This window comes from Geospiza fortis, unplaced genomic scaffold (assembly GCF_000277835.1).
Source record: "Geospiza fortis unplaced genomic scaffold, GeoFor_1.0 scaffold53, whole genome shotgun sequence".
NCBI classification, from domain to species: Eukaryota; Metazoa; Chordata; class Aves; order Passeriformes; family Thraupidae; genus Geospiza; species Geospiza fortis.
In genome coordinates, this window is record NW_005054305.1 from 6,455,516 (window position 1) to 6,473,199 (window position 17,684).

General features: G+C 37.1%; 1 protein-coding gene across 1 annotated transcript in view; it reads left to right on the forward strand.

Moving 5' to 3' along the window:
• The window catches only part of ASXL3 (ASXL transcriptional regulator 3), a 132,660-nt gene that overhangs the window by 91,538 nt on the left and 23,438 nt on the right, over positions 1-17,684 (forward strand). Inside the window, exon 11 of the mRNA XM_031066614.1 lies at positions 596-759. Within this exon, the coding sequence (XP_030922474.1) occupies positions 596-759 (164 nt within the window). The remainder of the gene's footprint in view (positions 1-595; positions 760-17,684) is intronic.

Genomic DNA, 17,684 nt, shown 5'->3' on the forward strand with positions numbered 1-17,684 from the left:
TAGGAAAATTCTGAAAAATTCTTTTGTTTTTTGTTGTTACTGTTTTCAAACATTAACATATTAAATAGTCGCATCTCTTTGATCACTCTCTATTCACACAGGTTTTAGCAGGTGCAATGGGACAAGTTCTGTAGGCCATAGGGCACTGCTGATGGCAAAACAGAAGCTGTCCATAATTATTGATTCACATCAGCCTCATCAAGCAGCCTTTCTCTTGAAAATAGGTGCTTACATAATTATTGTTGATGACAGGATTCTTTTCTGTGGCTGTTGAGTTGGTCTCGAGCTGGAAGTAGAAATATGTCAGCTGTGATGTTTACTGGAACATAAGAGGTCAAGAGACAAATGCATTTTGTCTCTTTATTATAAAATAAAAATACTTTATCTTCAAGAGACAAATATAAATTAGTTTTTATTATTATACAAATATAAAAGCTGTTAAGACACCTAGAAAAGGCTGTGTTACCCTTCTCAGAGTACCATTTCTCTAGAGCTTATTGTATTATACAGTAAAAGCTAAAAACTTAAAAAGAAGACTTGTTCCTACTTTCTTCCTTTATTTGTGTTTAAAGTTATTTCTGTTTATTTACTCCAGGACATTTGAAATGGACCAAAGCTGAGGATATTGACATAGAAACACCGGGATCTATTCTAGTGAACACTAACCTGAGGGCTTTAATAAATAAACACACCTTTGCTTCTTTACCTCAGCATTTTCAACAATACCTCCTGCTTTTGCTTCCAGAAGTAGACAGGCAGGTAAGTAGCATCATAAAATATTTCTATTTTTAATGAGACTTTTTTACAGCGTGTTTGCATAGGCTGATTTGACTGACTAGGAATCGTTCCAGGAAAGAATTAGAAAATCTTCATAGTTCCTTAGGTAAAAGTGTTAGATGTAGAATGACTGTAAAGTTTGTCTGTGAAAATCAGCTCCTGCTTCTTTGCTTCCTGAAAATTCTGCAGGTCCCTGATTTGTCTGAATGGAAACTGGGCAGCAAATTTTTCAACTTGCCAGATCACTTAATTAGCTTTTCTACCTATGGTGTTAAAGATAAACTTCTCATTCTCAAGACTTTCTTTATTTTGAGTCTCTTTTCACCTGTGATCTTTCTTGGTGCTCTGCCAGCAATGTCCAGGTCAACATTAGTCAATTAGTCAATATTTGTTCTCCTGCTCTTCATCTTTTGCACAAGCCTACATAAGCTCTCTCAGCTCCAGTGCACTGAATCCATGTATTCACACATTTTATAAGGAATATCTTCTCCAGAGCTTATGGCTGTGTGCTCCGATCTGTTGAGAGACTGATTTGAAGAGGAACAGGCTGGAAATAAAATTTCAGTTTTGTGATCTTTCCTACAATATCTGGTCCTTCCTGCATTTGTTGGTCAGATTGCAGGGTTTCTTAGAGAGAGAAAAAAAAAAATCTTTCTAGCATGTCTAGTAGTCAAAACAGATAAGAGATTTCATTTACTCACTTGCCTCACACAGGGATTCAAACAGTCTTACCAGTTTCAATGGGGAATACTCATGCACTTAATTAAGACTCATTAACTTACACAAATAGGGCATTGTATTTCTTGCAGATGGTCAGTATCCCTCTTTTAATATAGTAAATAGAGAATGTAGATCACTTAAATGAGTAATTAAAACCTGCATCTTAAATCAGCATTTCATTTCAGTATTGCAGGTTTTATTGCTTAAACTGTTAGTAGTTAGTCTACCACTACAACAGGGAGAAGAAGTGCAATGTGACATAAAAAGAGAAAAAAAATTGTATTAATGTACGTTTACTCGGCCTCTTATCAAATTAGATACTGTATGTTGTGGACCACAATTCTGTATTTAATAACAGAATGCTTGAGAAAGAACATCAGAACAAGATCCATAGGAGAAACAATATAAATGTATTTATTCTTAAGCTCCCACAATGCAGTCGAAGTCAGTATTGACAAGTCTTAAGAAAAGGTTTTTTCCCTGATGTCAAACAGATTTTAACTTAGTGTCCAGCAAATATTTTTCTGATAGTTTTGATTTTTTGTTCTCTTTCTAGTTAATTCATCAGAAAAGATTAAAAAATGTACTAGATAAAATCATCTTTTCCCTCCAACCATCAAAGACCCAATGTTCATAAATTACATTTCAAGTATGGGGTCTTTATTTAGAAGTTTTTTACTTTAAAATTTATTTTTAAAAATTGAGTATCTACAACTGACAAGGCACTTACCTTCTTATCAGTGTTCTTACAGCAGAGTTTTTTGGCAAGAAAATCAAGAGAATATTTTTTGAATTTAAACATGCCTCACTAGTTAAAAGCAGTGCATTTTTTCACTTTTATTTCAAAAACCATTCACATAATGCATATAATATGTTATTTCTGAGGCCCAACACTGCATAATTGGACACTGTTACTTCACAAGCAAATGTTGTGATGAGACATTTGCAGGTGTCCTTCTGTCTGTCATCTTCTCACAGCATTCTGTGGGTTTCTGTAACATCCCAGGTTTTCACCTGCATTTGGAAGGCAGGAGTCACCAGTCATCTCTGGAAGTTTAATGGAAATGTTTGGCCTCTAAGTGTGAACATTGGAAAATTATGTTCAGGTGGAGAGTGACATAGCCCTGAACCCTCACTTTGCAGAAGTCTTGGCAGAGAAAGGAATGCATCTCTTTTCTTGATGTCTGAGAATGTGTCCTCAGCTATGCCTGAAGTGTGGCATCGCAGATACAGACTGATGAAAGCAATTGAACTGATGTTCTTTTCCTTCCTGTGGCAAGTGGAAAATGCCAGTGTAGTGCTCAAGGATCAAATAAAAGGATAGAGAATTTTAGCCAGGGAGTTCTGGTGCGAGTCTCTGCTCTTGGTCAGTCTGACTGAACAAGGCAAGAGTATTCAGTTTTCCTCTTTTATTTCTACTTTCTAAATCAAACGGGGCATCAGGCAAGCTATACTATTCTTTGAGTTAGCTGCACATCTCTTGGGGTTCAGTTTTATTGTTTTATATTGGCCTTTCCTTGATTCATCTGAAAATTCTTATTTTGTTCTTCTGGCTCAGAATTGTTTCCTCCCTGTGTGCTACTCTGCAGTTGGCTGCTGTTGTCTTCCCCAGAGAAAGCTGCATTTCTGTCTTGCCATGTGGATATAGTATGTGAAGTACTGTAATAAATGGCACTATAAAAATGTAATAGAGTTATGCTATTTGTGTATATATAGTGATCTGTGAAATAAATTACTAATGAAGTGCAGTTTCATTTAGGCTTTATTACTGCTTCACATAGAAAAACCCCATGATGAATGATTCTTTGTCATTTCTGTCATAAACACCATTTTTCTGGGTGGTATAACTCCTCCTCCTTAAATCGTACTCAGCCAAAACTTGTCATGCATGTGTCACTTTGAATAAGCATTTTTAGAAACCATTAGTTAAGGGAGTTGAGGTTTTCTGGGTTTTTATGTGCAAGTGTTTATTATAAATAAATGACTTCTGTCTCAACCTTGGTAAGTCTGTGTTCAAAAAAAGTTCAGGGACAAGTTAGGAGCTTGTTGGGGTGTGTTTTCTGATCTTTTTTTTCTTTTTTAAGTGTTGTGATTGATATCAGGCAGCTATTGGAGCCCATGGAACAGAAAGCCGTAGGAAAGATGTCCCAGAATGGAAGAAGTCAAGAACAATTCTTCTGATGTTCATGCTGTCCCTACTCCAGCTAGATTTTTGACGAAGTGGAATAATAGGGTCATTGCTTTCTTTTCTCCTTGGGAAAAGATAAATTGCATCATGAGTTATAATTACAATTTAAATTGATTTCAGCTTGCATATTAGTTTAAATTCTATTTCAGTAGCAATGAGGCCTTTGTGTAATTTTCTGTATTAAAAAGCCTGTAAAAGAAGTTGGAGCAAGTTGGCAGTTATGGTAGATGCATTTTATCCAGGATTTTATTTGTTTTGATTTGGGGTCAGAGGGAATAAGAATGTAGACATTGTTCAAATCATTGAAACAAAGAATGTCTTGAGTTGGAAGGGACCCATGAGGGTCATCCAGTCAAGCTTCTCACCCTGCGCAGGACAGCCTCAAGAATCACACCATGTGCATTGTCCAAATGCTTCTGGAGCTCTGTCAGGCTGGTGCTGTGACCACTTCCCTGGGGAGCCTGTTCCAGTGCCCAAACACCCTCTGGGTGAAGAACCTTTTCCTCATATCCAACCTAAACCTCCCCTGACATGACTTCAGGCCATTCCCTCGGGTCCTGGTCACCACAGGTCATACCTGAGAAGCAGCCATGTCCCAGACTTGTCTGTTTAGCAGTCTGCTCCAAAATCTTGCATCGCTGGATATCAGGAATCTCATGACTGAAATTTGAACATCCAGATTTTCAGCTCTTCATTAATCTGTATGGATTCAAATACTCAAAATCCTTGAAGCTCAGCTGATACAGAAGCCTGTTGGGTGATTCCCTGGGAGACCCACATGACTGAGCTGGAAATATAGAAAACATGCAGGTGTAGAAACTATATGGAAAGAAAAGTCTCTGCACAAGAGATTTCAGTGATCACAAATTCAAGCAAACTATCTTGCTTTACAGCTCTAATTAGAACATTCTACAGCTAAAGAACAATGGATTTTTCATCAAATACCTACTTCTGACATTGATACATCAAGCTGATCATGACATGTAACAGAAGCCTTCTTGACCACCTCTCAGCAAATACCTTCAAAGCAGGAAGTTTCTCTGTATATCTAGATTGCTGTATGGCATCAGTGAGTCTTCAGATATTAATTAAACAATGTATATTGTGCAAGCATGGGTAGCAGGTCTGCACAACAGGTTGCTGAAAATGAATGTCAGTTGGCAATGTTGTGTCTACACCAGCTTTCCTTGTTGGTGCTCCTAGGAAGTCAAATTCCTGATCTTAACACTGGGGAATGGGCAAAAGGAAGGGAGACACACCCACCTACTTAGCTTCCAAAAAGAGAAGTGTAACATTATCTGAAGAGTAGCAGAAAGCTGAAGTGATTTTACTAATCCTTAGAGAGCTAAACAAAATGTGTGCTCTGAAAAAAAAGTGTGTCTTTCTCGACTCTGTGACTGCTTAAACCTTTCTGATCTTTGAGAATTTAACTCTGTCTTGCATTTTCTCTTCTGGTAATACTGGGCTCTTTTGAGTTTCTTGTGATTTGCACCTGCCCTGCCCTTTCACATAGGATGTGAATTTCGTCCTACAAAAATACTTCAAAGCCTCCTCAGACGTGTGTTAGGTAGCACTGCCATTTTATCTGACCAAATCTGTTCTGGAAGAGCATTTAAAACAGTAGAGGAAATCACAGTAATAGTCATATCTTGTCTCAGCTTTACTTATTTAATGAAAGAAATTTAACAATTATCTATCTTTTATCTACAGTTTATAGATAGTCAAGCTGGTTACTTAAATTTAAAACTTTGGTATTATTAAGGAATAACTTAAGGTGGGTAGTATTGCAGAATGTCATGTGAATATTTCTGGTTTGTAGCAGGTCAGTCGACTGAAAAGAAAAACATGATGTACAAATCAAAGGATTCTAAAATGGGTCAAAACCCACCTTATTCTCTTTCTTTAATTTCTAAATCTGGGAATGCCAAAATAATTATTGTCTCTTGGGTAAGTGCTAGTATTGATATACAACCACATCACAGCATCATTTTTTTTTAAGGTCAGTGCAGGTTCTATGTTTCTGTCTTGGCCTGTTCATTTTAGGTTGGTGCAGTTTGAATCTGTCACCTTGTAAAGATTCCTTCTCCCATTGCATTGAGAAAAGCACAGGGTGATGTCAGCTAGTGATTTACTCTGTTCCTTTGAAAATGATAAGAAGTAATTTTGGGGAAGGTTATCTACAGAATTCCAATTCAAACCTTTGTTTTCATGCAGTATGAATCAGCTTAATATCTGTTCCTACAATTTGAGCAACGATAGCAAATGTAACCATTGGTTTTGATGTCCACAAATTACTCCTACTCCCAAGCCATCAGTTGGAATTCTGTGGTGGAGAGTGGGTAATGAATAATACAAAATATTATTTCACTTGTAAAAGGCAAGAAGAGAAGTCTGATATCTGACATTCTGAACGCTTAGTATTTAGTAGGTACCTTACTGTATTTTATTAGAAAAGAGTGAGTGAAGCTTGATTTTCACAATTTGTTTCTTGTAGCAATGTCACCATCTCCCTGCTTGTTTTATTAACTTCATCAGTGCTTGAGGATTATATGTGCCATTGGTATTTTGCAGAATTTCATTTTTAAAAAGACCAACTGCAGGAATTAGTGCTGCATGTATTATTTGCTTCCAGCTTTATTTTAGGTTTCTCTCCATGCAATTACTGTGTAGTGGTAGTTAAATGGTTACCTTGTCTTACTTTTGCTGCCTTTTTTTGCTTATAGTACAATCTTTCAGCTTTTTACTTTTCCATTCTCTATCAATCAGTAGCTTTCCAATATTTATTGTTATGCTCCTGCAAATGTTTGAGTTTTACACTGAAATAGTTTTAGGGTTATGACAAAAGCATTTAGTTCAGAGAACATTTGCAATTGAAGGTTAAATGTAACATATGTCATCTGCACCTAAGCAGATTTAAAAAGCTGTTAAATTGGCACCCCTGTGTGTGCAGTAATTGAAGGTCATTTTATGACACATTCCTCCCTTTAGCTGACATTTTTTCTTCGGTTTTACTGGATAATGTGGACAGCATGGCATTGTTGTAATGTGCCTTATTTGTACAGCTTTATTAGGGTAGTTTTAATGTAGGTATGTTAGATAGGTACCTGTTAAAACTACCCTAATAAAGCTTTGGAATTTATTCATCTATCTAGATGATAGATATTCGTCTATGATCTAGATAGATGAATAAATTCCAAATATTTATGCTGCCTTTTCCATAAAAATCTGGGTGTGATTCCTGAGCTGAGCTAGCCAAGGGTTTTCAGACATATTACTACACCCAGCTGACCCTCTGTCCTTATGCAGCAAGTTAATACTTACTTTACCTAACACACCTGTATGGATTGTGTATGTGCATATTTCACAGTCATATATTAACAACAAACATAAGTTTCACTTTATGTGAGTTGAAAGCTGAAGGATTTTACATCAAAATCCCAGTTGTCTTTAGCTACGAGAGAGCTGCTCTTTCAGCTTCCCTAGGCAGTTCAGAAAGGCTCACTGCAATTGCATTGCAATCTGGCTGCTCTGATTGATGTGGTAATGGAATTCTTGTTTGCTTGTTTGCAGTAATCCCCAGAGGTCCTCCTCAGTATCAGTATGTCTACATATGTGAATAGGAAGCTTTACATTTTTGATTAAGTGTCATGGTTTCATATTTCTGCAGGCTTGGTCACTGTGTTTCAGAAGTGTGAATCTGTGTTTTCCACCCTGCCACATCCATGTTGTGGAAGTTCTTTTTTGATTTCTAAAGCCTAGTTACAAGCTCTTGTCACACTTAAAACATGTCTCACCTTTTAAGAACACATTTTGCAGAGGCGTTAGCAGAACTATTGCATTTACTTTTGTCTGTAGCAAGGCTAAACTCAGTTGGAACATCTAGTAGGACACAGCAATGGTGCTGTGCCCCCCGAAAGCTAAAAAATACAAGATCCACAGCTGTCTCTACATCCTTTCCCATAAGTCCTTCTGATATGTGAGGGGCCCTTCACTCAAGGTTGTTCTTCTGATGCAGACTAGTGGAGCTTTTGTTCCCTTCTTGTTGCCTTCAAGCAAGTTTTCTAAATCAGTGTGCACAGCTGTTAGGGCTCAAAAAAAAAAAGAGGACTTTGTATGCAATACAAGTTCCATTTACATTTGACAGAATTATTAGTACTTTAAAAAGAGAACTGATAAAGCACCCCCCCTTCCAGTGGGAAAGTAAGTGCCTCACATAAGTGCCTTTTTAAAAGACTGTGCTAGGAGCTGTGTTACGAGAGTATAACTAATGTGTGGACATAAGTGGTAATGTATATGGGCACAAGAGACTGGTATGCTGCAAGTCATGTAGCTGTTAAGGATGCGCTGCAGTACTGCAGCGTGCAGTGTTCCAACTGCGCCTCCCTTGCAAAGTGCTCATGATCGAGTGGTCTGCAGTGCCTCCAGTGTTGCCACTGTAGGGCTGCACAGGAATTAGATGGAGAGCAGAATATTCCTTTCCATTCTGAATCTGAAGACATTCAAGGACTTGAAGCAGGATGTTGGATGCAGGTGCAGCAAAAGGAAGAGCAAGCAGAAGTGATCCATCCGTGCTTCTGCAGCACTCTCCTCCTGTTCACCCTTACTCCCACCCTCTTTCTCTGCTTCTCCCCTCGTCTTTCCCTCCCCTCACCCTTTTCCAATATATTTGTTTGGCTTAAATACAAAGGCAAAAAAAAAGTTGAGACTTTTTTCCTAATTATTTCAGAACATTACAATCTTTTGAATTATTTAATCTCAGGTTTCATTTAGTTCTCTCTTGTGTTAAGGACGTGCGGCCATTTTTTTGCATAGAAAAGCAGTGTTTTCTAATGCCTAGAAAAAAGGGATTGGATGCAGGATTTTAATTTTTGGCAGTCATCAAAAATGACTGACTAATTTTATATGTTTACATGTAACTTCCCCTCACCTTCTGCTTCTAAAAGGTATATGTCTATAATTTTATTATTAAACGCTAAGTGGGTAGACCCTGATTGTTTATATCCCTTTTCCTGCACTCTCCACAAACTATGAACATTCTTGGATAATTTAATAAAGTTTAACTTTCTCAGTCTCTAGTCATCTTTCCTTAAACAAGTTCCATACATGCTTGCCTTGATCGCAATCCATATATGCTTTTCTGCCTATTTTTCCCCCAGGCTTAAGTGCCTTTTCTAGTACCTTTATAAATACTTGTTTTTTTCTGTGTGTTCTGACATGCTTGGGTTCACTAATTAGGTGAACTTTGTATTAGGGGTTTTAATTGTTACTTCTAGAATTTGAATGCAGTTACACAGTACTGTTTGCTGCATGTTCTAGGGTTTTTTCTATTTTGCATGGATTTCGTTTCATTTTAAAACATGCCTTATCTTTTCATTTTGCCAGATTTATTACTCGCCTAAAATTCTTCATCTAATTTCTTGCATCTGAGCTCAAACAGATTGGATTCCATTGTCTTTTTTGACACTACAGTGTATTGGAATGAATATAGCTATCCCACTTGTCTTCTTGATTTAGACAAGGTCTAAATTAACAAGTCACATTTCATTTTGAAAACATATGTTTGCAATTCTTCAGTCTTACTCCACATATTTCCCACTTTAGTGAAGATGGAAAAGGTCTTTGTTTCTTTCTCTCAAAGATGCTTCTTGCTTTTCTCCTCATGACTGAAGCAATATTCCTATAGTAGTAGATATTTTCTTTTTCATCCTTTGATGTTTTATTTCTCAGTTTAATCTGGTTATTTTTATATGACTAAAGTAATACTCAGAATCACTTTCACCATCTGTCTTAAAAATCTGTCTTTTCATTTTGTATTTGAAGGCAGACTGTTCATGTTATGTCAGTGATCAGGTAGAAATGACAAAGAGCTTTTCTTATAAGAACTGATAACTTCATAATCAGAACTAAAGAAAATGAGCCATAATCTGGGTCATATTGCCCTTTACTGTGAAGAGGTGAGACCCCTGGAAGAGAACTTATGCAGAGTGAACATGAACACCCAAGCTGAGGTACATCAGAATTGCTGAGAGAGCCATGGAATGAGTTGGTACCTATCCATGTCACCTCCCCAGACCTGAATTTGTGGTGGCTGACTTTGTTGTTCTTTCAGCACTATTTGAGTCAGACCATGTATTTCTGTCTGCTGTATTTATGTATGTATGTAGTGTTGGATGTATCTCTTACTATTCACATATCTCTCAGTGTTACTGTAGATGTTTTGTGGTCACAACAGCAGAAAGGCCCTGGTAATTGCATCTTGTCAGAAGTATTTCCCTTATATTCCTGTTCATATACTTCTTACTCAGAAACTCCTCCTCTGTTGGTTGTAAATATATGGCAACTGGTTTAAGAAAGGATAGATTTTTCATCAGCCATGGCACTGTGTAAATGTGTGCATTTTTCTGTTTGAGATGAGCTGCTGAGTGTTCCTTATCTTCAGGCAAAGAAACAATTGCTGTCCTATTGTGTCTGTGGGTTTTTGCAAGCCTTGTCTATTTTTTTTTAATGTTCTGCGTCTTCAGCTGGATTACTTCTTTCACATTCCTATCATCTATGTCCTCAAGATCTGAAGTCATCAATGTTTTGTACTAAACTTGGTAATTACTGACTCCTGAGCTATTCACTCCCCTCCTTTTTTTTGCTTCTCTCCAGTATTACACCATGCCTTTCTCTGCATGTTTCTCTTTCCTTTTTTTTATGTATATCAGAACTCTTGACAAGCTTTTGCTTCTCTTGAAACAAAAGACAGGCAGAGAAGAAAAGGGGAGTGGTTGTTGCCCTCAAGGGGATCAGCATGTGTATAGACCTCTTCTATAGGGTGGATTACAGTGTGATTCAGATTTTTGGGGTCAGGGTCAGAGAAGAGGCATGAATTCCATTCAGTGGCATGAATGCCTTTGTGATGTGAGTTTAACAAACCATCCCATCTAACTCAGCACTCATAAGGCCACACCTAGAGTACCTTGTCCAGTTCTAGGACTTTGCCTAGATAAGAGAAGGACCAGGGGCAATTTTATCAGTGTGTATAAATGCATATGGCACTACCCAAGGCAATTGGTACAAACCAAAAGGGAAGAGTTTTCATATGGACATGAAGTAAAACATGAAGTAAAACATAGGCTGCCTAGAGAGATTGTGATACTAAAAACTAATTGATTTTCATTTCCATCTGAAGTGTGCTATTATAGTTCAATAGCACAGACATGTTAATACTTTCAGAGTCATTCTCTCAGGTCTGGCAGATGAGTGAAAAACTTATCCTTAACTTGATAGGTTATCTGTCATGTACAGGTACTGCCTGTGGATGGGGTTTTGTGCAACCTACCCTAATGGAAGATGTCTCAGGCCATGACAGGGGGCTGGAACTAGATGATCTTTTAAGGTCCCTTCCAACCTAAACCATTCTTTGATGTACTATAGGATTTACTGTTTGGTACTGGAAATTATGTGGATTATTCCATTTCTAGTTTCTAAATCAAATTTGAGAAGAAAATATGGTCATGATTATGGACAGCTCAGCAGAAACATCTGTTCAGTCAACCTTTAAGCAACAACAACACCAGGGAGACTGCACTAACCAAAATACTCTTTTCATTAAATAAATACCATTAAGTCATCATCTTCAAAGCCTGGCCAGTTCAGTTCAGAAGCTGTGGAAAGAACCCAGAGGAGGGCACTAAAATTTGCATGAGCCCTAAAAATGTCTAAAGAAAAATTACTAGATATGAGCTTTTTAATCTACCAGAACAAAATTAAAAGTGAAAAGCCTCAAATGTAATACAACCAACTGCTGTATTCCATACAATAAGCAACTAGCCCATGAAGTCTTTTGCATACTAAAAGTTAGTATTGTTTGCTGCCACAGTTCAACTGATATAAATAGAAGATGGTGGATGCATATATATGAGTAGTAGCCACAGTTATATTAAACAAACTGAAATATTTATGGACATTATAATTTCCCTTTTCAGTCTTACGCTAAACTAAACTATATAGAAATAGAAAACTTTTATTTGACAGCTTTCCTAGTAACTGGCTATTATGTGGTCTTTCACAGGCTTTATCTACATGATCTGTTCCTTACAATTATCAAGGTTAGTTCAACCTCTGCTTTGTTCTGATATTTGTTTCCATATGGAACCACTCAGATATGACTAAATGCTGAAAAATACAACATCTTTGCTTAGCACTGAGTTGTGTAGCAGAAACACTACCATCAGAAATGCAGCCATTGTTTAACAGAACTTGCAGATTTTTTGTGACAGCTGCAGCTGCTTTTCCTTTTGACCCAAGTGTATTCACACTCATTCTCTATTATAGACTTGCCAACTGTTAGAGCATCCTTTTTAGTTTGGTCCCATTTATCACAATCTCTTTTGAATAGTAGTTGTATAAGTGGAAAAATGACTTTTAGATAGGTAATGGCATACTTGAACAGTCAGCAGTATTCTATAGGAAATGGAGAAACTCAATTATTTTCGTACTGGAAATACATGCAAGTTCACTTTAAAGTATTTTGCAGATGGATAGAAGTTAAATTTTATAATTGCCATGTATTATTTAACAAGGAGAGCTCTAGCTGTGGATAACTCCTTGACATAATTGGCTCCCAGGTCATTAGCCAAAGTAGTGAACAGGATAATGATTGTTTTGTATTCTTGTAAAGAATTTAGGCTTTTATAAGTGCAAGCAGATCTTGTTAGTTTCTGAAGAATGTGTCAGTCAGAACATGAGCAGCCCAGAGGCTACCAGGAGCACACATAGTAATAAGTTCTATTTTACTTTGTAGTACCTCATACTAAAATATTGGTGCGGACAAAGTATATGACCTTGTAATACTAGTCTCTGCAGCCATTCAGTATGTCCCAATGAGAATTTCTGTCTCTTGGGCTTAATGAGAAATCTTTTCCACAGGGTTGTCACACTCAGCCTCAAGGGAGAAGATATCTACCTTGACTTTTAACATGGCTCAAGCTATCAACTGCTAGTAAAAAAGTTGTTGATAAATAAGTAAGGGTCCTTCCAGCCATCATGAAGCATAAGTGGTAACAGGTACAATGAGTTTGTGTTTTAGAATGATGGTTCCAGAAACTGAGTGTAGTCTAAGGTTTTAATTGCATGCAGGCAAGCTAAGCCATTATCTTATGAAATCACAGTGTTTCCAGAGGTCACTCTGTCCAAATGAGTGGCTCTTTCAGACACGAATCACGAGCTGTGGTCAGTTATTTTAGACTGCAAAGAGTGACTCCACTGGAAGGGCATGAAGAGGTTAGAAGCCTGGAAGCCAGAATGCAAGGACTGACTCTTAAGCACCTTTCTTTGAAATTGGAGGTTGGCAATTGGTCAGAAGTTAAATATCTGCAAAAGCACTTTTAGTTTTCTTTTTAATGATGTTGTAATAGATGGCAATTTGTTACACCATCTTGACATAGAAAAAATGGCAAAAAAGGAAAATTTATCTCATCTTTACACTAAGGCAAAATCAACATCTGCTTTTCTTTTATATTGGCTAAAACTTCTTTTGGCTGTTCATTGGTGGATAATTCACAGCCTCTCCCAAGGAAATCTAGTGCTTCATTGTTTTCACTGATAGAAAGCTTTTTCCTCATGGTCTGATCTGAATCTCTCTTGTTGCAATTCTGACTGGTACTCTTTGCTCTTTTTGGCATGTACATGTAGAGTGTGGAGATTGCTGTGTTCCTGTTTCTTTTTCTTGAGAAACAGCCCATAATAATGGAGTCTTTGTAGACATAGGGCCTTAAGTCTAGTCTTAGCTTCATTTATCTCCTTTGCATTTTGTATGGTTTCTGAGTTGCATCAGTCAGAATTGAATGTATTGCTCCAGCTCAACTGGTAAGTAACACCAAGGAGAGCAAAACTAATTTCCCTGCTTTTCACAGTACTCCTGTTTCTAACTTAGAGTGTTGTGCTCGCCTTCTTTGCAATTGCAAGGTTGACTTATATTCAGTTTGTGAACAGTCCATCAACACAAGTACTCTTTTAAAGAACCATTGCATAGCCACTTAATTTCCTCATTTTGCATTTCTCTAGTTCTGTTATACAAGAGTGTCAAACTTTGCATTTGCCACTATTGCAATGCCCTGATTATCCCTGTTGTTTCCAAAGTAATTCACAAAACGATCAAGAGAATTCTGATGCTCTCTGTACATGCTCTCTGACTGATACTATTTTCAAATTACTTCCATCTCTTTATCATGCCTCTGAATACACAGACTCCCAGTTGATAATAAATAAACAATAGTTCCCTAAGTAAAGAGTTCTGAGTAGTTCTTTGGTGACCTAATTGCAATTTATATATCCTGGCATTGCTTGAGAAAATGTTAAGCAACACTGCATTGTTATGATCAAGATACGCAACTTCTGCTGTTTCTCTTCTATCACAAGGCCATTTATGCTTTCAGAGAGAAAATAGACTGATCTGATGTAACCTTCTCTTGACAAATCTACATTGGCTGTTGCTCAACTCCTGGTTAATTTTCAGGCAATTGTGTATGGTGTGATACCTTACATGGGTTAGTGGTGGGCTTGGCAGTGCTGGGTTCATGATTGGACTCAATGGTGTTACAGGTCTTTTCCAACCTAAATAATCCAATGATTCTATCTTGTGCTTTTAACCATTGCACATATTTTCCAAAGCATGAAGACAGAGGGAAGAAGCAAGGTATTTAAACACAGGTTTCTTGGGTCAACTGAGAGGCTAGCACCTAACTTCTTCAAAATATTTAAAGTCCCATGGATTCTGGGTTGTGTCTGCTCAGAATGTGTCCACATCAGTATGTTAGGGCAGCCTAGAGTATCACAAGAAAGAATGGGTTATCTGTGCATAGGCCATGGAGTTCTGAAGCTGGCTAAGTCTGTTAAGTCCTCAGCTGTTCCTATTCCCTTTAGACAGAGGTGATACATATGTGCTATATATGTGTAACTAGCATGTATAAGTTTGTATTTGTACTCATCATTTCTTCAAAATTTGTCTTTTAACAGTTCTGAAATAGATTCATATCTGGACATTTAACAGGCTACTCTATCAAGTCCAGATGATTTGAATGCATTTAAGTAATATTTGTTGAGCTCCGTGCCTGTTCAAGGTCAGTTCTGACCCTTTTGCCTTTTGTTGCTGGTATTAATTGTATTAAGCATCTCAACCCAGTAGATTTGTGGTGAAGATTCATGCAAAGAAAGAGGAAGTTTTAACATTAGCTTTGTCTCTGTATTCCTCTAGTATTCCCCCAGTGTTACACAGTGTACTTTTTCTTTCATCCTCTTCTTGCTTTTAATGTACTTACACAATTATTTCTTCTGGAGTTTGATGTGTCCCTTTCCAACTGTGTCTAATTTTGGGCCATTATACCATGTTCTGCTGTGGTATTCTTTCTTAGTAAGTTGACCTCGTTTCCATTCTCTACATGCTGTGAGATCAACAGTGAGATGCTAACTAAGACAATGTGGTCTTATTGTACAATCCCCATTACTCCTTTGCAGGAGGCTTTGCACTCCATGTGGTCAGCATTGTTTATTTAAAGGACTGTGACAGTTTGTTTTTTAACTCCTTTTTCACTAGCACCATGTTCTTCAGAATTCTTCCAACTAATTCTGCATTTAGGGAAGAATGCCTCCTTAAATCATATTTTTAAAATTCTTTTGTAATTTCTTTCTTTTCTTCTTTTTTCACAAACAAGCCTAATCTTTTATATTACTATCAGTCATGAATTATCAGATTATCATTTTGCCACTTAAGTCAAAAATGTTAATTGTCAGCTAAATCTTCCAAGTCCTCCTACATACCATTTGCAGTTCTTACACTGGTGTTCAGCCATCAAAGACTGAAATAAATGTACCACTTCCATTACATTATCCTCTTCTTTAACCCCTCCTTTTATAAATAAATTTATTTTGGAAGTGGATCACAGAACAGGATTTATTTGAATTTGATTTGCCCATACTATTGGGTTGTGTATATAAATACAGCACTCAAATTCTGAAGAAACAAGCAAGTCTGTCTATAGGGCATGCTCCTTTTCTCCACAAGGGCTGTTTTCAGTCACTGCTTACCTATTGCCATATCTCTAAACCTTCTTGGGGCATAACCATGTGTTGAAGATGACAAAGACATTCTGCCTTTAGCATTGATTAAACACCACTTCGTTATCAGTATATGTCTGTCACTGCAAATATCAACAGATCCCTAGGTTCCATGATGATTCGTACAGCCTCCTTGTCACTTCTGATCCACTCAATCTGATGTCTGGATATATTCTTAGGGTAAAGGTGGTGGGACATCATAAACAGTGAAAATGGTGGGTTTTGCAGGTATTATACCTACCCACACCTTCCTGAGGCTCATCACACAGTCTCTGTTGTCCTCATTCCCTCATTTCAGATGATGTAGGTCAAGTCAATACTTGAGCATAAAGCTCTCCAAAGTCAGAATGTCAGTCACTAAAGTTGCTGTGTATTCAGATGCTCCATCTGCGCTGTACAATAATCACAGGTCAGTGGAATGCTGGTGCCCAGTGCTAGAGAATCAAATTTGTTACAAATTCATGTTACAAAACAGCAGTGGTGTCTCTTTGCACAGATAAATAAAATGTTATGTTTCCTGTGTGTGATATAAATGCTCCTAAATTGTTCATCTGTAATATTTTAGAATCTTTAATGCAAAAGCATCAAAATGTATTTTCTCACATCTTCCATCTTTTGTAGATAATTTCTTTTAAATACCTTTGGGAAAGTATGTGAATTATAGGATTGTTCCCCCAGATAAAATATAGAGTTAGTAGCAATTTTTAGAAAGGGTGTAAAAATGAGTGGTACTGGACCCTTCATTTAGATGAATACTCACTTCCTTTGCTGATTTTTTGATTGCTTTTGTATTTGTATTTTTGGTTGGTTGGTTTTGGTTTTGTTTGGTATTTTTGTTGTAAGGCTGAGAGAACTGTGATGGCTGGGCCTGTGAAAAAGATGGGGGAAAACTTCTTTATAGGACCTGTTGCTGTGGGACTGAGGGGTAATGGTTTTAAACTGGAGGAGGGTTGATTCAGATTAGATATAAGGAAGAAAGGTTTTTATGAAGAAACCTGCAAGAGGTTGCCCATGGAGGTGGTAGGTGCCTCATGCTGGAAACTTTCAAGGTCAGTTTGGATGAGGCTCTGAGACAGCTGATGGTGAATGTGTCCCTCTGATAGTTCACTGCTTATTGCAGAAGGGTTGGACTAGATGACCTTTAAAAGGGCCCTTCCAACTCAAACAATTCTATGATTCTAGTCAAATGGCATGATATTCACACATAAGCTTCTATGTAAGAAATACGGTATACCACACAAGAACTGTGTACAGCGGATCATTGGAAATTTTATAAACACATTAGGAGAATTTTGTGTAATTTGAAAGAGATACAGAAATAATAGGTTGACTAATTCCTTGTCTTTCTAGCCAAAATCAGATAACCTACCAGTATACACTTATGCAGTAATTGCTGTATACTTACTAAACACCAAAGTGCATCTTCGGGATGAGCTAAAAAAATAATCCCTGCCTTATTTTCAGAAGAGAATTTTCAGTGGAACTTGGAGGAATATAATTGAAGTAGTTGTTCTAGAAAGGTTACTCAGTTCGTTCTGATAAGAGTGTTTGACATTTGCTTTGTAATGCAAATTGATGCTGGGTTTTAACAGATATGTTTTGGGGTTGGGTGGTTTTTTGTTTGCTTTAAATAAAAAGAGGAACTTTCAAAAGCCATTGTGAATTCTGCATGAAAGTATTAATTAGAAAACATAATTCTAGCATTGTGCTTAATCAGAAAAACCCAGAAATTTAAAGCCCAACAGAATGAAACATAAATTTTCCAAGAAATGTTTGTTGTTCCAGCTCATTAACACACTGTCTCTGTTGGACAGCATTTTTTTAATACCATAAAAATTAACAATGTATTTAAGAACTGCTTTATTGGCATGTTTCTCCAAATTCTAATTTAAAGCTGGTG